Source organism: Xenopus tropicalis, chromosome 4 (assembly GCF_000004195.4).
Source record: "Xenopus tropicalis strain Nigerian chromosome 4, UCB_Xtro_10.0, whole genome shotgun sequence".
NCBI lineage: Eukaryota > Metazoa > Chordata > Amphibia > Anura > Pipidae > Xenopus > Xenopus tropicalis.
In genome coordinates, this window is record NC_030680.2 from 76,303,044 (window position 1) to 76,324,798 (window position 21,755).

Below are 21,755 nucleotides of genomic sequence, written 5' to 3' on the forward strand. Positions count from 1 at the left end.
GCGTGGTATCGTAATGCTGCATATTCAAAAGAACCACTAATAAGAGTTATGCTCTTCCGGTGTGTAGATAGTAGAAGGTCGGAAGTACAGTGCTTTGGGTGAAAGGTGAGTTCTAGTTTCCCTTACATTCATTATTAAATGTTATTTTATTCATTAAGAGCTCTGAATTTTAAAATATATTATTACGGCCAGGCAGGGTACACTGAAATTATCCATATTAAGGAGGCTAGACTTGTGCCTTAGATGTTGTTACATAATTCTCAGGTGGCATGTTCTCTTATGTGTATTTATGTGCGATATTGTTTATTGTTAAATCAAATAGAATGAAGGACATGCGAGTAAAAAAGCGCTTTTTCACACACAGTCCTACAAATGCTGCACAGATCCAGGTGACAAGTTGGAGGGGGAGAGGGCTATTCTACGTAAAATTCTAAAAAAAATACTCATAAAAGCCTTAAAAATTTAGAAGAAACATCAACTATTGCAGAGAATGTTGTAATATCCAGTAACACATGATTAGTAATCTAATTAGTAGCTAGAATGACAAATAGTTACTTAAGTCTTGCCTTTTAATGAAAGGGGCGGTTCACTTTTATGTTAACTTTTAGTATGTTATAGAATGCCCTATTGCTAGCAACTTTGCAATTGGTCTTCATTATTATATATTTTTTTGCCTAAAATTGCAAAGCAAACGGTTCATGCTGATAGACATATTACACACCACCAACCCCAAGTGATTTCCTCTACTACGGAAAAGCAAAAGTCAGTTCTTGGTGGTGCGGCATATGGTTTGGGTGTGACAGATTTGGGAAACAAAGATAAGGAACAGTTGAAGAAGCATCATACACACAAAGGCTGCTTACAAACACACTAGCACACACATAGAAAAATGGGAAATGTCAAAAAGGTGTAACAAACAAAAATGTATTCACTTTCAGTTTTTTTGAAACAGTAATTCAACAAAGCACATATTGTTTGAAATGAATAGTTTATTTATAAAATCCCACATATAACTAGATGCTAGACTTCTATTATATCTTGTTTTTAATGATTTTATAGGGATTTCAAATTTTTACAGAATGAACATCATAAAGCTAGGGTCTTGTTTACCTTAGCAACCAGGCAGATGAAATGTGAAAAGGAGAGGGACTAAATGGAAAGATAAAGAATACCCGTAAGAATAAAATTGCAAGCTCACAGAGCAATAGTTTGTGACTGCTGTGGTACTCTGCTTCTATGTGGTTAACTAAAACAGGTGGGGGGTGCAGCGGTTCAGGGGGGTGGGAAGGTTGGCCTTTCCAGAGCTGATAATTTTTATTCATGCCAGTTCTTTTTAGAATCTTATTTAACAATATATTTTAATGCTTATTTATAGCATATAGCTTGTCTAATTATAAAGTATGAGAATAACAAATGTTTTCTTTCATCTGTTTTTTTTATATTGATTAATTTATTTTTTAATCTGAATGCTGTCTTTTAACTGTATAAGTTTAAGTAAACTAGTGCTCCATAAAGCTGTAAATACATTACTGTACATACATAACTATTTGGAGGTTTATGTATGTCTTGAGTGTTGTCTTCTGATTGTTTCAGATTTTTTCTCTGGATACAAAATGGATGATCTAGGAACTTTAGTGTCTTCCGGTCAGAAAGTTGCTGTGACATGGGATGGCAGTTCCTCCAAAGATGCTCTCAAGGAATTTGTATCAAAGTTGCAGGAGGCAGTGGCACCACAAGGCACAGTTTCTGTTGAGAACATAGAACGACTTCTACTGTGTACGTACATTCTTCTGCAGAAGTATATTGACAATTTGACTTTTTTTTGCTGTCAGGTTGTACTTTTTTTTTTTTTCTTTAGAAGTTGAAAGAAAACTAGATGAATAAGGGGGTTCCAAAATGTTAGGAAACCACACAGAGCATAAAATTGCTAGGTTTGCTTAAATTACTGTATTGTGCATGCTTCAGGCCCAGCCCAAGTTGCTGATCCTGATAGGTAAGTAATGTTGGTGCAATGCTTTTGCTTTTTTTTTCCCAGGGCCAGGGCCTGTTTATTTTCTAAACAGGAGCACTAGCCCAGGCAAAGAAAAAAAACTAAGAAAGCTGTACAAATGGCAACTTGGGCTTGGGCCAGCACAATAGAATAATCCGAGCACTTTTCAACACATACTGTTCAGCAGAACCAAACTCTTAATATTTTTACTACCAAGCATCCCAAATATATATATGAAAAAGTTGCTTAAGTATTAGGCGCAGTTGAGACTTATAAACAAATAAATCATGTGACATAAAGACATATGATGGTGTAAATGTATAGGATCTATTCAGAACATTGGATCCTGGGGTTTTCCATATAAGTGGTCTTTTCTTACTTTGGATCACTATTAGTTTACTAAAAACTTATTTAATTATTTACATTTTTTTTTTTAAATTACTTATTTGATGAAAGGGGTTGTTGTTGAACTCCTCACATTCCCCCTTCCTTTGCACTCTCTCTATTGTAGCCTGTGCATGAATATTAGGTCACCCACTTGTGCATACACAAGATTTTAGTGTGATGCAAAACTTGCTTTAAAGGAACAGTTCAGTGTAAAAATTAAACTGAGTAAATAGATGTAATCTCCTTACTGCTGTTGTGGTGTATGCCCAGTATCAGAGTAAGAGATGATTTTTTTTTCTTTTGGCACAACTATTTATTATGTATCAGTCATAACATAACATTTGGACACAAGAATTTGAAAAATAAAATTTTAGACATTTAGGCATATTGAATGATTTTATGCTCTGCTAATGCTTGGCATTTTTATGTGTTTTGTACATTACAAAAAATATTGTGACATGAGGCTATAATTAGCTGTAAATACAACCTTGATACCTAAACTCCAATTTGTTTAGCTCAGGACTGTTATTCTGTTTAAAAAATGTATCTATCTATTTAAATACTTCAGGATGTTTACTTTCCAAATAGATATAAGGCTAGTGCCCTGCAATAAATCTATGGCAGTGGCAGACTTGTATTTTCAGACTGCTGTATCTAAAAAAAAATTTTGACTGCTGAAATACTGCTGAAGTACTGAAATGGACTAGAATTTTTATCAGTATTTCTATGTGTATTAAATTTCCTATCAAAAAATTGCTCTCTTCTTAGCTGCCCATGCTGATTCTAGCTTTGATGCTGTTCTGCTTGGTGTGGTCCAAGGAACTCAGAGTGTACACAGCTCTGAAATACTCGCAGAGGTTGCTCGAATCTTGAAGCCTGGTGGGGCAGTGATCATACAAGAGCTGGTGGCAGCAGGAGTAGGTGAGAATCCAGTATTTTGCATTGTATATGATAAATCTGATATTTTTTAAATACATTATTGGCTTTAAATGAACAGCATTTTGCAATAGTTAAACACCAAAGTCTCGCTTGCTTATCTGAGGCATCATTTGGGCCTAAAAATGTGAAGCATCACTAGCAGAAATACAACTAGCACAAATTATCTGACTGTATAATTTGCACTTTCTTTATATTTGGCATTTGGTGCCTTAGCCTCATTGTCTTTTTTTTCTTTCTCTTTCTCTGTCCCTTTCTTTATTGTTTGTAAAGAAAAATATGCAAAATAAAATCTTTAAAAAAAAAAAAATACTACTAGCACCTGTTAGTGCTCTTGCACTTGTGCCCCCAAAGTTTAACTAACAATCTCCTTCCTAGATAAAGGATCTCCGCTTAGGACTCCAGAACGCCTCTCCTCTTTGCTTAAACTATCTGGACTTACTGAAGCCACACAGGTAAGGGTTAGTCACCAGTTATCCAATGGAAGTAACGCATGTTTTCTACATCATGGAACAATCATAAAGCAAATTGGTGTATCTCATACATAGACTTTCAGCATAAAGTTAGGGATTCTGTTACTAAAGAATATTCATCGGCATCAACCATATTCATGGCAAAGTAGAGAGAGCTGTTGTTTTTGTCTCTATTACATGGCCCAATAATGTGCCGACAATTTTAGCCTGTGTATGGCCAGCTCTAAACAATAGGTAAACCTTAGTAACAAGGTATGTTATTTATCAAATTATTTAATTGTCCAATTTAAAGGATCCGTAATGCCAAAAATGAATTTATTTATTTGACTGATATTCTGTATATGTCATATTTATCCGTGTAAGTCAGCCATATACTGTCTAATACTTTTAAGGTATTACCTCTTGAGTGAAATTAATCGGTACTATATAAGGGACTACCTTTCTGTTAGCTTTTTAAGGCCAAAAGCCTGAACCATTAAAACAGCAAGAAGTGAAGAGGAAATGTGGTTCCTCTGTTTAGATTGACATCTGCCAGTGCATCATACACTGGCAGGTATGAGGCGTGGGCAGACAAACTTTTCCAGCAAGCCTGATCAAAAATCCAACTGGTATCCATGGAACCAAGGTATAGGTTGAGATTTTTGCTCCAGCATACACATACTGAAAATGCGCAAAGCTTTTTGGTACAATTTCATTGGTATGTTTATGGCAAGCCTTAACTTTGATGTAAAAGTCCTGCAGTTATATATACCTATAACCTATTTCTTTTCTTTTAGCTGTTGCAAGAACCCCTAAGCCCTGAACAGAAGCAAACCGTTGTTGAACTATTAGGGTACAAAGGAAATGATGTGAGCACTATCCGAATGAAAGCAAAGAAACCAAACTATGAGTTGGGATCTTCTCGGCAGCTATCGCTTCCTAAAAGCAAAATAACGGGTAGGAAGAGTGCTGCTGAAAGGGGAGCATATGTCCAAAAGTGTCCATTTTGTCTCCCTTGCAAAAGGGACAGTTGTAAAATTTTAATTGTTTGCTGTGCACCTTTATTTATACATTTATTTTGTATTCTGTTACCCAGAAAAATCATCTGTGGATCAAGCTACTGTGAAACTCTGGACTCTGTCAGCTAATGACATGAATGATGAGAATGTGGTCAGTTCTTCAATTTTCCTTCCTCCTGTTGCACACACCGCCTTGCCTGTTCACTTTGTTTTTTATGTGTACCCAAGCTTCTTTTTAATAGTCTGCTTTCTAAAGTGACTTTTTACTTACTGGTAGCCTGTTTAAAACATGTGCTTTACACTTACCGACTTTTTACCAAACATTTTGAGGTATATTTTTCATGCTGTGTAAAAAGTGGAGTGAAGCATTACTGGTGATGTTGCCCAGGGCGACCAATCAGCAATTAGATTTCAACATTTAGAAAACCAAAGCAAAGCATCTGATTGGCCGCTATAAGTAACATTACCGGTAATGTTTTGCGCCACTTTGTGCACAGCATGATAAATATACCCTTTGGTGTACAGTAGTGGGGCTTTATAATGGGGAAATATAAAGTGGTGCTGATCATTGCAAAAACTAAAAAAAATAAACTTTTTTTTTTTTAGTTTCTCTCTGTTCAATACTCATGTCCAGGTGTACGACAAATGCAATTTTTCCTATGGCCAAACGATCAAATTACCCCAATTTCACATATTGGGAGATCAGCTCGTTTGGTGACCTTGCCAAATGTGTGGATCTTACCGTGTATGGTCACATTACCAAAGGATTACTGTTTTAACTTTGGACTTTTGTTTTACAGAAGGATCCTGTAAAACAAGGGTCACTTTGAGAATTCCTGCAATGAAATTTACAAATGCATGGGGAGATAAAGGTTGTGAATGAAATAATGGGAACAGCAGCAATGTTTGTGCAGTTGGTTTGTTTGGTTTTTTTTTTTTGACAATTTTTCAATTTTTCACTGCAAACAGGGTGCTGTTTATATACAGCATGTATTCTTACTGGGTTCCTGTACTGCTTATAGTGGGTTTCTGTGTCTCTAGTGGTGAAAAGAAGGCAATTAATCAGTTCTAATCTACTGCAACATAATTTTGGTCCCCGGAAGAAAAAAAAGTTCTTCTAAACAAAAATGGCATTTGTGAGATTCTCTAGTGAATGGCCAACATTTTTATCACTGTTGAAATTTAAGAGTAACTTGTGTGTTTTATCTTATTCTGGACATTGAAATGTGATCAAAGTATCTTCACAAAATAACAGCTAGCAAATCTGAACCTTGACTAATTTTGTTCCCAGGATTTATTGGACTCAGATGAACTTTTAGACCAAGAGGACCTTAAGAAACCTGTCCCATCTTCTCTGCGCGCGAGCGGATGTGGGGAAGGAAGCGAAAAGAAGCGGAAAGCCTGCAAGAACTGGTGAGAATTCGAGTATCATTTACACTATTGGGGGGGCAGCACTCTTATTTTCTAACTTAATGTTCAACCTTCGGCACGTAAGCTTTTTATCAGCTCCTGCCATTTAAATTGTACCCCCCCAAACTGTTCGAAGGAATAGAAACAAAAATTTAAACTACTGATAAAAACCGTACGTCGCCTTTTTGCCGTGCTGCTATGGCACAGTTTATGACTAAAATTCTAAATGAAGCATTTAAAAAAGACAAGGGGGAAAGGGTTAGGCCTATTATTAGAGATGTTTTGTAGTGAATAAGGTAATCAAATATTTATGTGTTACTGTTCCTTTAATACAAAGGTGAACAGCCCCTTCTAATAATGACTTTGTTGTATCATATGCAGCACTTGTGGATTAGCAGAAGAGCTAGAAGCAGAAAAAACTCCGAGCACTGTCCCAAAAGCTGCACCGTCAGCATGTGGTAATGTGAGTATCACAGCCGTAAAAAGGCTATATTTGCCTAAGAAATGGAATTTATGCTTTAAGGTACATTTCTAACTTTTTTTTCTCTTTCAGTGTTACCTAGGCGATGCTTTCCGTTGTGCTAGTTGTCCATATCTTGGGATGCCAGCTTTTAAACCAGGAGAGAAGGTGTTATTGAATCCTACACAGCTACAGGATGCCTAGTTCAGAACTGTCTTTCTTGGAACTTTTTTCTTTGTACATTTTATGTAGAATACAAAAAGTTTGTGAAAATTCTTTAAGGCAGTTAAAAAAATTACTTATTTTAAAGCATTGCCCTTTCTTTGAAGATAATAGGATTGGACTTGCTGTTATAAAAGTTGAATGTTCTCGACACATTTACTGTGCTGCTTAGAGTATAATATTGGTATTTGTAGCAGGGCTTTATTAAGTGTGCCTTGGATGGTGCTCTTATGTTGAAGTCCTTGGGCCTGAGCTCCTTTCCATACTAATCTCTGAGATGATTTCTACCAACACATATTTGTGTGATTTATAGAAAGGTTAACGGGTTATGTGAAAAATTAAGAGAACACTTCTAGCAAATGCAAGTTGCTGGGTTGCACTTTTTGTAGGTGTATTGCATTTCAATTAAAACTTGGGCTGGATAATGTAGAGGCGTCCCTGTTTTGTTTTGGGTTTTTTTTACATGATCTGGTAACCTTAATTTACCATACACATATGTAATTCCTAGCATGGACTGGGAAAAAATGTATTTATATGTAATTCAGTTTAAAATCTGTTGTTCTTTGCTTCATGATGTAGACTGGAACATGATCTGTAGGTTGTGCAGGCATTTGCTTCTTTCCTTGACCCTAAACCTACATTCTATGTTGGCACTTATATGTAAAAAGATATGCCCTGCGTTTTGATAAATAGTTTATTATTATAACTGAAATCTCATTCATTATAATTTTTTTTTTTTTTTTTTTGTTTAACCAAGGTTTTATTGAGGGACAGAGAACAGACAAGATTTCCAAACAGGTTATAAAAAAGCAAATCATAATTCATATATATATATATATATATATATATATATATATATATATATATATATATATATATATATAAAATAGAATAAATAACCCTTATAATTCCCATGATGTTGTTACATAACATGTACATCTGTTCTTCTATGTTTTTTCATTTTATTAATGCTAACTTAACAAAATAAAGATACTTAAACATAAACTGTGCATTGCTTCCATTATTTTGTTGATTTTGCAGAAGTAGAAAAGGGGGGCCTTATAGCCACTAGTATATAGTGGGTTTTAGGGCACAAGAGGGTATGTGCTCAACCGTCCATATTGCTTGTTCAGCCAAGGAGACCACATTTTTTTCAGACTTCGTAATAGTTTTTAATTGCATAAAAAGTGCTCTCTAACCACTTTTGTTAAAAAAAAATTGTTTTTGTATGCTTATCAATAAAGTATTATGTACCTCAGCACACAAGTTAGAAACAGGCTAAATAACTGTAAAGAAGAGAAGAGGTAGGGAGTAAATATGCAGAATCTTTCAGTTAAATTAACTGGGGGTGGAGGCTGGTGTGGTTTAGGCTTTTACATGACAAAAATATACAATGGTGCCTTGAGTTGCATTTTTTAAGTCATTGAGGAGTTTGAAACAGGTCATTGAACTCTTGCCATTGAGGTGGCTTCTAATAGGGGGAACTTATTATACACAAGTTTCAGTTAGTCATGTGGCAGATATGACATCACTAAGCACTCTTTATAAGGATATAATTTACTGTATATAACTTTTTCTCACAATGAGTTGCACATTAAATCCTATTCATTAAAGGTATTTGAGTCAAAATGTGCTCTTTGCATTTCTGGATTGTTGGGCTTGGCCACCGCTCAGCCCTTCCTGCCTCAGCGGGGTACCTTGACTGGAGTGTGGGGCCCCTGCAGTGGCAACCTGGTGGGCCTTGCACCCCCCAGTGTGACCCTGCAGAAAAGGCATGTACCTATTGCACAACTGGGGGTTTGAATTGTGATGACCTGGCACATGGAGGTGCAGTGAGATAGAGGGAGTGTCAGCCTATTCTTGTAGATCTAATCCTTGCATTTCCCATTTATAGAGTTCTACATATTTTTCTGTCCTTGACAAACACTGATACATAAAATATAAGTGGTTCTAGTGCAGAACCCTGTTGAACGTAGATAGAACCTTAGCTGAGTTAGAGGATGCAACACTGTATGCTTAAATTTTCTTTTTATTTAAAAATATTTCAATACCAATATATTTCAGTTTAACACGTTTGATGGTACAGGTATGGAACCTTTCATCCAGAATGCTTGGGTTTTCTGGATGAGGGGTCTTTCTGTAATTTAGATCACCATAGTTTGCCTATAAAAATAATTTAAACACTAAATAAACCCAGTAGAATAGTTTTGCCTCCAAAAAGGATTATTATATCTTAGTTGGGATCAAGTACAAGGTACTGTTTTATTGTTACAGAGAAAAGGGACAATCCATTTTAAAAATTAGAATTATTTGCTTATAATGGAGTCTATGGGAGGTGATCTTCCCATAATTTGGAGCTTTCTGGATAATGGTTTTCTAGATAATGGATCGGATACCTGTGCATTGATGGTATATTTGTTGCTATGTGTTTGGAGGGGGTAGCAGTATTGTGTAAATCAGAAAAAAGTGGGAGAGCAGTAATGAGTATTTCTTTATCAAAACAGGATAAATACATTGAAAAAGTCTTTATATATGGTGGGAAAAGGCAGGACAAAAGTAAAAGCTACTATAAAGTCTATAAACACATACAATGCATGTAGCGTGGCACTATAACTGCCAAGATGGGTCACTTATATGAAATATGAGCCTTCCTATATTTTTATGCATTTTCCCTATTAATAACAATGGCATCCAGCATCTTTTTTACCGGCCAGGCTGGTAAAATACCAGCTAGGTAGCAACCCTATATATACATTATGTGCATAAATTCTGGTGTTGCCTTATTATGGCTTTTAGATCAGTCAGTAGTTAAGCACTATTCCTTGTAGCTGCAAATATCCCTGCAATATGCACTCAGTAGAACTGAGTTACAAAATGTCTGTACTGATATACAGAATTATGTTCCTGTGAAGACAGATAAAGTGTCACTATTACTTGGAAAGCGGTAACACAAATTTCCTATAGAAAAGTGTCCTCAAGCAGGGCCATCCACTGGCAGAAACTTTGCAGCTCCCACCCCACATATACGTTTCACTTAGAACACAGCCATTCAGGGTCGGACTGGGGGGTGCAGGGTACACCGGGGCTGCCACCGCAGGGGCCCTGCAAAGCCCAAGGGACCCCCGTCATGGTCCACACCACCCCCGGCCCTAGCCACCCAAATCCCCAGTGCTGGACTGAGATGCCAGGGGCCCAACAGAAAACTTTGGACCATGGGCCCCTAAATTATTATTGCTCATTTAATCTCTTTATTATCCTAGTCTCTTTGTTCCACTTTATTCTCATACAGGAATAGGGAATGACCATGAAGCAGGCCACTGGGTGTTTACCCGATATCCTAATGGAGCAGTCCAACTCCAGCAAATAGTAAGAAGCAAGAGGGCCCACTGACACCTGGGCCCACCTGGAGTTTTCTTGGTATCCTGGTGGGCCAGTCCAACACTGCAGCCATTGACCTTTATTTGTTCAAATTATATGGTATCTTCTCAGGCTTCATAATGTTATGGTGCCATACAAAGGACCCTTGGGCAGGCTGGGGATATGTGTAATCGTTAGGAATCTATGGAGTCCTGGGGTAGCCCGGGGGCAATTGTTCCTAACAGTGAATTACCTCAGCAATGCTTACTGAAAATAAACTTGTTATAACCAACGGTAACCACATGATGTCAGTATATTAAAGCTTATCCCCAGACTAGGAGCTTGCTTTTAGAGGCGGTTCTTCGTTTATAGGAAGTACTGGTGCTCCCAGAAACACGTGTGTCAGGAAAGGAATCCCACAGCAAAATGGGTCCGGATGCTAAGAAACAGAAGGTAACTTTTATCTTTTTTATATAACCTGAAGGTACTTGTTCTGGAACTGTATACTTTTAAGAGAAAGAAGGCAAAAATCATTGCTATAAATATCCCAAGCAGAAGCGAAAGGGATCTGGGCAAACTGGGTTGTCAGCCAAGACCTGTAATTATGCATATGATATAGCAGGAGAAGATGGTGTCGGTTTCATATTAGCGCCTGCAAGCGCTACTTATTTACCCTGAGCCTTGGAGCAGTGATTAATCTGATTAGTCTGTACAATTCATCTCATTTTCAACACCCTACAAATATAACCCTACAGTTGTGCAGTGGTCCCCAGGCACTACTTTATGTGTAGGGCTAGAGCATTGATTGATTTTGCGTTCTACTGATTTTTTGATCACACTCCAAAATAAATAGTTTGTTTTTTGGATCTCCATACCTTAAGTCTGCTTAAAAAAAATCAATAAAACATTAATTAACCCCAATAGGATTGTTTTGCATCCAATAAGGATTATTTATATCTTAGTTGGGATCAGTTACAAGGTACTGTTTTATTACTACAGAGAAAAAGGAAATCAGTTTAAAAGTTCTGAATTATTTGATTAAAATGGAGTCTATGGGAGATGGGCTTTCCGTAATTTGGAGCTTTCTGGATAACAGGTTTCCGGATAAGGGTTTCGATACCTGTATTTATCAAAACATTAATGCTGCCTATAAAATTAAAAAAAGTCAGAAAGCTGATACCTTTGAAAACTATCACCAATTTGTGCTCCCTAATGTGTATCTCATGCAATCAGGTTTTAAAAGCCCTGCGTGTGTGCCTGCGTGATTGCTTTGTATTCTATCTGGGTGGTAACTGATAATTTCCTGTTGCATTTATGGGGGACATTCATTTACTTGAGTGTAACTGTCCTCGCAGAAGAAGCAAAAGCAATGGAAATGAGAAACATTACAGGGAATCGTGCAAAACAAAGAACATTAGTGCCGAATACAAACTGCACCGGCCCATGTAAGCTAATTCTTTATTCTCTGTGTTAGTTGCAGAGTGAAGATCACCTGCAGAATGACCTTCCAGTCTCATGCTTCTTGGCCTGGTGTAAGAAGGTAGGCCTGGAGCTAAATCCAAAGGTGAGTAATGTAAAGGGCTGCTGAATATTACAATACAGTATTTATAGCAATACATTTCAATTCAACATAACATTACACACATCTATCTTATTTATTTTTTTGTTAAAAATTTTGATTATTGATACCTTTTGGTAGTTCACATAATCACATATACAGTAAAGTCATATATACACTGACCTTCAGTAATTACTAAATATACCAAGTACAAGGTACTGAAGATAAAGCTGCTACTTCAGGGTAAGATGATTTCCTCCTCTAGGTATACATTAGCACAGAGGGGACTGTATCACAGTATGGAATGCTTGCACGTGAGGATCTATCAGATGGGGAGCTCCTATTTAGCATTCCTAGATCTGCCATCCTATCCCAAAACACCACTAGGATTCGAGACCTTATTGAGAAAGGTAATGGCAATATTTTTCTCTGTATTTCTGCAACTATTTCTTTGGCAGTAAAAACTAATAAAAAAATTGTGATAGGAAGATAGAAGTGACTGATATGAAGATTTGTTTCTTCCTGTTTGATCAGTTCATGTTTAGTGTACCACTCATGTACTTTACTCGCATAATCTTCATTAACATTTTTTTAAAGCGCAACCATAGCTTCCCAATTTATATTTTGCAATTCTAGCAGTATCTCTTAAAGGGAATGTTAAAAATAAGTGCATTTTTTTGTGTCTGATCAGTTACATTAGATTTCTAGTACCCATGTGGTTCACATAGGTACTGTGTTTTCCCTTTGAGTTTCTATTTTATTTTTGTTGTCCCAGAACAGGATAGTTTGCAAAGCTGCTCTGGCTGGGTTCCTCTTCTTATCTCACTTTTGTATGAAGCAACAGACAGTTCTTCACATTGGGCTCCATACTTTGGTCTGTGGCCCGAACTGGATCCTCCTGACATGCCTATGTTCTGGTGAGGAATCTTGCTTTCTATCCTTTATTTTGCTTCCAAAGGAAACTGTCCTGTGTAAAACGCAACATGTGTTGCCATTGGCATGTAGTCTTAAATATATTATTTTCAATTTAGAATAGTGATCTTCATCAGTGACAAACGTGGTATTATTGATTAGCACCAGGCTTCACTGTAAAGCAGTGTTCAGCTGAGGGCCTGCTGGCCAGATTTGGTTGCACAATGGATTTTTATGGCTTCCAGTCAGCTCAGGGTCTCCATAGACTTCATTGTAAGAAATCATCATTTTATTATTCTCCAGTCCTTAACCATGCAAAATGATGCAGAGACTCTACAAGTTTAGCCTTTACTTCAGTGATCCCAACCAGTGGCTCGTGAGCAACATGTTGCTCACAGTGGCCTTAAAACAGGTGCTTATTTTTTTAATTCTTGGCTTGAAGGCAAGTTTTGGTTGCATAAAAACCAGATGTACTGTTAAACAGAACATCATGTAGGCTTCCAGTCCATATAGGGGCTACCAAATAGCCAATAACAGTCCTTATTTGGCACCCCCAGGAATACAGGTATGCGACCCATTATCCAGAATGCTCGGGACCTGGTGTTTTCCGGATAAGGGCCATGGCAGACAGGGAGATTAGTCGTCCGCGTCAAATCTCCCTTGTCGCGGGCGACTAATCTCCCCGATATGACATCCCACCAGCGAGAATGTAAATCACAGGTGGGATGGTATACACGGCGCCGCGATCGATGCCATCCCACCAGTGATTTACATTCTCGCCAGTGGGATGTCATATTGGGGAGATTAGTCGCCTGCGATAAGGGAGATTTGTCGCGGGCGACTAATCTCCCCGTGTGCCACAGCCCTAAGGGGTCTTTCTGTAATTCGGATCTCCTACATTAAGTCTGCTAAAAAAAATTATTTAAACAGTAATTAAACCCAATAGGATTGTTTTGGCTCTAATAAGGATTAATTATATTTTAGTTGGGTTCAAGTACAAGGTACTGTTTTATTATTACAGAGAAAAAGGAAACAATTTTTAAAAATGTGAATTATTTGATTAAAATGGAGTCTATGGGAGATGGCCTTTCTGTAATTCGGAACTTTCTGGATAATGGGTTTCCGGATAAGGGGTCCGATACCTGTATTATGCTTGTGTTGCTCCCCAAGCCTTTTTACATTTGAATATGGCTCATAGGTACAAAATGTTGGGGATCCCTGCTTTATGCACCAAATAACTATTTAGGTGAGTAAAAATATAGCTCTTATATGTGCCTCACAAAGGGCCTGGTGAAAAAACAAGGGAAAATAGTCCAACATGGAGGGATTTGGGCTGCAGAATTTTGTGGCATTAGTGAGAACTATGTTTCTGGTTTTTCCCTTTAAGAACTTCATGTTATACAGACAACACAGACAAGAGGTCACCTATGTAGCTGGATTTCCAAGCATGACTTGGGGAGCACTGTTTAAGCATGAAAAGAGGCTACATTTGTAAATAAAGTGGCCAAAACAGAGTTCTGGGGAAGGGGGGTCACTAGAATGCAAAATATGCTCCGTGTCATCACTGTGTTGTCTACTTTCCCTGTGCAATTTAAAAGCAAATTAAATAATATTATTTTTTTCTTTATTACTGTTTCCTGTTGTAATTGCAATGTCTCTTGGCAGGTCAGAAGAGGAGCAAACCAAATTACTACAGGGTACAGGGATCCTGGAGGCAGTGCATAAAGATCTTAAGAATATCGAAAAAGAATATAACTCCATAGTCCTGCCTTTTATAAGAAGGAATCCAGAAAAATTTTGCCCCATGAAACACACTCTGGATCTGTATAAAAGGCTGGTGGCATTTGTTATGGCATATAGGTGAGAAGTCTGATAAGTTATAGGTTATTTCAGTAATGATATAATGTAAGAAACTGTAATTTATCACTAGTAGTATTTGTTTATGTCAAGGCAAATAACTGTTACAGCAGGGTTTTCTGTATGTGCTGCTCTCTCTATTGTTACACTGCCCTGGTTGGCTGCAATTGCTGAAAGGTTTTGATCACAGAAGCTGAAATAATGCTTTCCATCCATGATTTAGGTAATGTGTATTTTCCTGTGGTACCAAGGAAATGGATTTAAAAAAAAAAAAAGATTAAGTATTGATTTATTCAGTGCTCTTTTTAATGTGTGTATTTGTTAATGAGATTATCTGCAGGGGAGGTCATTTTCTAAAGTGTTTGACTGCTCTTTCCTTTAGTTTTCAGGAACCCCAGGAGGAAGATGAGGAGGAAGATATTGAGAAGGACATTTTACCACCTATGATGGTGCCTGTAGCTGATCTTTTGAACCATGTGGCACAACACAATGCACATTTGGAATTTACACCTGTGAGAAATCTCTCTTAAAATATGTTTTCTGTAAAATCTTCGTAAAGAAAATAGTTTGAAGGTTTTAGCATGAGCCCAGATTGGAAACGCTAACAAAAGTAGTGTACAACGAACCAAAACTATTTTATTGGGCAGTCAGCATTTTTGTAACAGAACAGAGCTCTGCAGAGAAAAGAATCAAATGATATTATAAAAGAAATAATAGCTCAAATATAAAGCATACAAATCAGTGAATACTCCAGTGTTCATGTTATTCTCCTACACCCCAGTTCATCTACATGGCATTGTATGTGTGCTGCATTTTTGTGATAACCCTGTATTTTTTTTGTATTTTTTAGAGTTTTTTAAGTTATGTGCTGCCCTCGGCTACTTCTTTCCAACTTTTAAGATGGCAGCCAAAAAACTACTGCTACTAATACAGTTTTAATGTTGTATTTGTTTTATTCAGACTCTTTCTGAAGTAATTCAGACACAGACTCTGTTAGGTTAATGTCCCACACAGAGACACAATAGATCTCTGCTACCGCGGGTGTCTAATCTCTCTTTAATGCCTTTCCACTGGCAATAAAGGGAATCACCGCTGGAAAGGCCTAAGCTTTGCTTCAGGTTTCCCAAGTTGCGCAAGGTTGACTGTGGGAGGAAACTTCGCACAACTTCGGAAAACGAAGCAATGCATAGGCCTTTCCACTGTTGATTTCCTTTGTTGCCGGTGGAAAGTGTACTTTTGCACTTGTGCCCTGGGGTCTTAAATGACCCCTATGAAATGTATCAACTAAATTTTAGAATTCAGTGATCCCGCTCACAGAGCTGCTCTAGAGAGACCTGATAAGGTGAAAAATAAAATGTTATCAGAAGTCAGAAATAAAAAAATAGAAAGCAATTGCAATTGTTCGTATTGCTCTCTCGTATGGCTCACTAGTATAATAATTTGGGGATCCCTGATACTGGTTTAGTGTGCAAAGTGAAAATATAACAAATCCAAAGACTTAAATCAAAACTGTTTTTGCTGTCATATTTGCTTCCCTCAAAAGGCCTTTATATAAACTTTGAGTATGTTATAGATAGAATGATTCATATTTAGCAACTTTTCATTTGGCCTTTATACATGAACTCTGAAATGCATACAAATCTGTTGCCAAAAAGGTGACCATTATGTACTTTTTTGTACCAGGAGTGCCTTCGTATGATTACCACAAAATCCGTGTGTGCAGGGCAAGAGCTATTTAATACATATGGGCAGATGGCAAACTGGCAGTTGTTACACATGTATGGATTCGCAGAACCTCACCCACAGAACTGCAATGAAACAGCTGATATTCAGATGGTAACAGTGCGGGAAGCTGCTTTTCAAGGTAAACAACACTAGATTAAGGATCAGGCAAGCTAAAATAGAGATGGAAAGGAGTATTGCAGCTAGGAGTAAAAGGAATCCAAAATTATTTTTTAAATATGTAAATAGTAAAAAAATTATGCAAGAAGGGGTGGGAACCTTATTATCACAGGTTGGTTGATGCAAACAGGGAAAAAGCAGAATTTGTGAACTGTTATTTTTCATCCGTCGATACATCTGATGAACCCGCTTATGAAGGCTTCACTTTTAATAGACACAAAAAAGCACTGGCACTCAAAGCTGCAAAAAAGGGACAAGCCCTATAAAAATCTTTAATGCGGAGGTGCAACGTTTCGGGGCACAACAACCCCTTTATCAAGCATACAAATCTGTGGAAGTGACGGCATATATATCCAAATCATTTGCATAATTAGCATAGTTAATTAACAACACATTTAAATCCATGTTCCAACATAATAAACAATACCAATTATAAATAGTGTATACATAGTGCAATAGTGCATATAAACACAACATAATTCAAAATTCAGGTCTCCTAACCCGACTGAAATCAAGTGTTGAAAAGAATAGCAGGTCCCACTGGATACTAAAATACAAAACATTTTAACATTAAGCTAAAATTGTAACAATTAAAAACATGTTTCAATTCATGTATCAATTGATTTCAAAGAAACAAGAATCTTACCCTACATGCAGCAGAAAGAAAGTTTTTATCCCTGAGGCACAACCAAAAGGATTACTTATCTGTAATAAAAGCATACAATAATAAATAACCTGTACTTACAAAAAACATGTCATATTAAATTCCTCGTTTAACCCCCTTGGGTGCTGGGACTGTAATAGCCAAATCCAGTAGCACTCCCTTTGTAACATTACTTTCTTTTTTTCTTGTCCCTGTTTAACCATAATTTTTTCTAGAATCTGCCATCTAACCTGTGACACCTGATGCCTATGTGTAAAAAAGTGCTTAGCAAGCAATGTCTCTCTTTTTTTCTCCGTATCTTTGCCCTTCTCCTTTTTTGAGGGGGATTGTGGTTGATAATTACGTATAGTAGATTTATGCTCATTGAGCCTAACTTTTATAGATCGAGTAGTCTGGCCCACATAGGCCAGACCGCATGGGCACTTAACACAGTAGATGACATCCCTGCTGTCGCAGGTAAAGAAACCACCTACCTCGTGCTTTGTGCCATGTTGAGGATGAGTAACAAAATCACCAGGGATAATGCCATTACAATGGCTACAATTTCTACATGGGTATGTACCTTTTGTTGTACCAGCTACAGGTACCCGACTAGAAATTGATTTACGTTTGATAAACTCACCAATATTCTTACCTCTCCTATAAGAAAAGATTGGTGGCAATTTGAATAGATGGCCATATTTAACATCTGTAGCCAGAATTCCCCAATGTTTTAAAATAATACTTTTACATGCCTTAGCATTTACATCGTAAGAAGTAATAAAGGGAATTCTTTTAATTTGGTTAGTTATTTTACTCTTTTTACTAAGGGCATCCCTTCTCGGAATCAATTTTACTTCATTCCTAGTCTCCATTAGTTTAGATTGATTATATCCTCTCTCTACAAATTTCTGCACCATATCCAATGACTCCTCCTCATACAACTCAGGGGTTGATGTGATACGTTTAATACGCATTAATTGACTCTTTGGGAGTCCCCTAAACAGTCCTTGCGGATGGAAGCTAGATGGTCTCAACAAGTTATTCTTATCAGTCGGTTTTTTGTATACAGAAGTAACAATATTGGAATCTACCACTTTTACCATAACATCCAAAAAATGCATCTCAGAGGTATCTGCCTCTAAGGTAAATTTAATCGTGGCATGGATGCTATTTAAATAAACCAGAAACTCATTTAACAAATTTAAAGTGCCAGTCCAAAGGAAAAATGTGTCATCCACATAGCGCATATAATTTCTAATATACGGTCCATACACCGTGTTAGAAAAGACATGCACCTTTTCAAAATTGTCCATGAAGATATTGGCATAAGCTGGTGCCATATTAGCACCCATGGCACATCCCTGTAACTGCAAAAAATATTCATCGTTAAATTTAAAGTAATTACGTGTTAAGACCATCTCCAATAGACTACAAATAAAATTAACCTTGTACGTATGCAATTTTGCATCATTTCAATAATGTCGTATACATTCAATGCCCTCCTCATGCGGTATGGACGTGAAAAGGTCTTTTTCACATCCAGTGAACAGAGGAGGAACTCACCAGGTGGTAAAATAACCTCATTCAATTTATTTAGAAAATCTGTAGTATCAGTTAACAACAACTGTAATGAAGGTAATACCTCTTGTAAATACATGTCTATAAGTATGGCTGGTGGTTGCCACAGTGATCCAATATTAGACACAATAGGTCTACCTGGTGGATTAACCAGGCTTTTATGAATTTTAGGTAAAAAGTAAATATTAGGTGTCTTTGGATACTGCAAAAAAATCAATTGGTATATTTCATCTGTAATCACACCCTCCGTTACAGCAGAGTTAAGAAAAATATTTAAATCATTCTTAAACTTAAGTGTGCGGGTAGGATCTTTCGTTCTTCACTTTTAATAGACCCAATATAACTACTGATGCATGGGTCACTTGGGAGGAGATTCAAAAGAGAACATGTAAAAATAAACAAAGGTCCATCCGGATGGTATTCATCCCAGGGTTTTAAACGAGGCCTGTTAGTCTGACATCAGTAGTAGGAAAACTTTTGGAAGGGGTAATAAGGGATAGGGCACTTAAATACATTGCAAATCACAATAGTATAAGTTTGTGCCAGCATGGTTTCATGCGTAACAGATCTTGCCAGACTAATTTAATTACCTTTTATGAGGAGGTGAGCAAGAACCTTGATGCTGGAATGGCAGTGGATGTCATCTACTTAGATTTTGCTAAAGCATTTTACTGCCAATAGATTCACCACATTATTACCACCTAGTGCCTAGGCAGGAAGTTCTTAGCATTCTTGAGAGGGGGAAGGGGAGCAGGAGAGAGGAAAGGAAACAGTGCAGACTCTGGCCCATGGAATGAAGGAGTTTTCTGAGAGAGGAAGTCAGATACCCAAAGAACATGTTTACAAAAAAGGAGAAAACAAATCCTGTGTTTTTTTTGATAGAGGATTCAGTGCAGCTTTTCTGTGAGTGCTTATGATAAGCTTTCTGATAAAGCTTACTTAGTTTTTAACTTTCCTTCTCCAATAAAGCATTTTCAACTGAAATCTATCTGTACATGCAATGATAGGTGACCGTTTTGGATGCTTCTCTGCTGTCAGAAGTATGCCAGTGAGAAAATGTGTGGTGTGACATTAGCCAAAAGTTAACTGTAGGTGGACTTGGTCATTTTAAGTGTAAACCAATAATTTCTCCATCCAAAAGAATGTTGCCCTATGTAACCAGTTTTTCATGTGGTTCACTTAACTGCGTTCAAGTATTCATACCTCAATTTGTTGTATTTCTATACAAAGTTGCCCGAACAGAAGAGGATCGATTAGAGATGCAGAAGAGATGGGATTTTCTGTGTCATATAGAGATTGTGGGGGAAGAAGGAGCATTTGTCTTTGGACTTGAAGAGGTAATGACTGAAGAGGAACTGAAAGCCTGTCTAAAGGTAAGATCAAGGAAAAGCCAAATTCCATAACTGTTTCCAAAATGAATCCAGCCCTCTGTGAACCAAGTGCCTAACCATTTGCACATCCAAAGAAAGAGCAGTAACTCTCTAAATCAATCAAAACATAACCATGCATTTAAAAAGGGACATGGAAATGAAAAGCAGCGCATAAAATGTGTTATGATCATCTGCTTTTTTTTTCTCTCTGTTTAGGTACTCTGTATGTCTACAGACGAGTTTGCAGAGTACAAGGAAAATGATGGCTGGGAGGAAGATGAGGATAATGATGAACAAACATTATTGACCCAGGAAATATCACGTCTGCCAATTCCCTGGCGCAAGCTTCTCCATCTAAGTGCCGAACTTACTCTTAAAGCATATACAACTGAACTAAGCATGGATGAAGCTTTGGTTAATGACCCAACAGCATATGCAAAATTGAGTTCCAGAGAGCAGCACTCTCTTCAGGTGCAATACGGGCAGAAAAAGATCTTACATCTGCTGTTGGAGCTTACCAAGTCCTGAGAAAAAGGAGCTGCAGGGAAGTTCATTGGTAATGAATTCTGCCCAACAGAAAATCATCGAACCACACACACACTGCAAATGGTGTGCACCCTTTGGACTAATATATTATATTATATTATATATATATATATATATATATATATATATATATATATATAAAATAAATAAAACTTCTCCATAACACATTTTAATGCCAGCCTCATTAATCACTTATTTTAATAAAAGCAAATACAAGCAAAACCTTGTATTGGGTTTCCATTGTGCTAAAGTTTTTTTTTCTTTTTGGTTTCATGTCCATTTGCCTGATCCTCCATTGAACAAACTAGATGCTCAGATCATTGCTAACATCTCCTAGTACCTAAGGGGCCACTTTGGCACTGAAAGATTGGTTGACTGCAGTCATACCCCCTTTTCACTTCTTTTAAGGCAGTGCTGTCCAACTGGTGGTCTGCCTTGTGTGCGCCCCCCCATCTCTCTGGCTGCAGTCACTGCTTAACTTTGTGTGAGATTTACATGGTATCGGTACTGAGATTAACTGGACCCCCTGCATGTTTCATTACTCAGATTCAGGCTGTATTGGTAACACCTGTAAAACCACATTCTTCATCTGTTCTTCACCCTCAGACAGACTGAAAGCAGTGCCAGCATTGTGTTACTGTACACAATACAGTACACAATACAGTACAAACTGTTTATCTTGGAGTGGTTATGATCAATTACTTAAATACATATGATAGGTTTCCCTGTATCCATCCCTACTCTGCCTTCCCTATGCTGCCTGTGTGTGTGCCCTATGCTGCCTGTGTGTGTGTGTGCCATACTCTGCCTTGCCTATGCTGCCTGTAGGTGCCATACTCTGCCTGCCAGGTGGACCTGGCAAGGGTTTGTTCTGGGAGTTTGTTAGCATTTGTAAATAGTTGTTAGGGGGTCTCTAAGGTGTTTATGTTCTTGGGGTTGCTGTGCTACCCTCAGGGAAGGAGGTAACATATGGATTTAGGAGTATGTCTTAATATGGCATAAAAGAACTTTTCACATGTTTGGGTTTTGGGTTTTTTGGTGTGCTACTACCATTAAAGGAGAAGGAAAGCTACTAAGGCATTTTATTGCCAATAGATTATCCATAATAGTGCAAGCTAGAACGCTATATTTCTTCTGCAGTAAGCATTACCAC

General features: G+C 37.4%; 2 protein-coding genes across 3 annotated transcripts; both read left to right on the top strand.

Annotated features, from left to right (window-relative positions):
• Positions 1-66: 66 nt before the first annotated feature.
• Positions 67-7,881, top strand: ciapin1 (cytokine induced apoptosis inhibitor 1). The gene is given in 9 exon segments (NM_001016593.3): positions 67-105; positions 1,594-1,776; positions 3,146-3,298; positions 3,692-3,768; positions 4,563-4,722; positions 4,862-4,935; positions 6,076-6,197; positions 6,576-6,657; positions 6,748-7,881. Coding segments are annotated over 8 exon segments (942 nt in total). The 5' UTR covers positions 67-105; positions 1,594-1,613; the 3' UTR covers positions 6,859-7,881.
• A 2,345-nt stretch (positions 7,882-10,226) lies between these two features.
• setd6 (SET domain containing 6) lies at positions 10,227-20,824 on the top strand. 2 transcript variants are annotated; one of them, XM_012960485.2, is made up of 9 exons: positions 10,227-10,686; positions 11,708-11,797; positions 12,057-12,201; positions 12,572-12,708; positions 14,369-14,563; positions 14,943-15,072; positions 16,244-16,424; positions 19,917-20,059; positions 20,273-20,824. In XM_012960485.2, the coding sequence occupies exons 3-9, from the start codon at positions 12,091-12,093 to the stop codon at positions 20,582-20,584; spliced, it is 1,209 nt and encodes a 402-aa protein (XP_012815939.1). In that variant the 5' UTR covers positions 10,227-10,686; positions 11,708-11,797; positions 12,057-12,090; the 3' UTR covers positions 20,585-20,824.
• Positions 20,825-21,755: the final 931 nt, after the last annotated feature.

What these genes read in the sequence shown, in the direction of transcription:
- setd6 (XM_012960485.2), top strand. Translation starts at nt 12,091, where the DNA reads ATGGAATGCTTGCACGTGAGGATCTATCAGATGGGGAGCTCCTATTTA. An exon ending in CCTGACATGCCTATGTTCTG is followed by an intron (nt 12,709 to 14,368) that starts GTGAGGAATCTT and finishes GTCTCTTGGCAG; the next exon opens with GTCAGAAGAGGAGCAAACCA. An exon ending in CACATTTGGAATTTACACCT is followed by an intron (nt 15,073 to 16,243) that starts GTGAGAAATCTC and finishes TTTTTGTACCAG; the next exon opens with GAGTGCCTTCGTATGATTAC.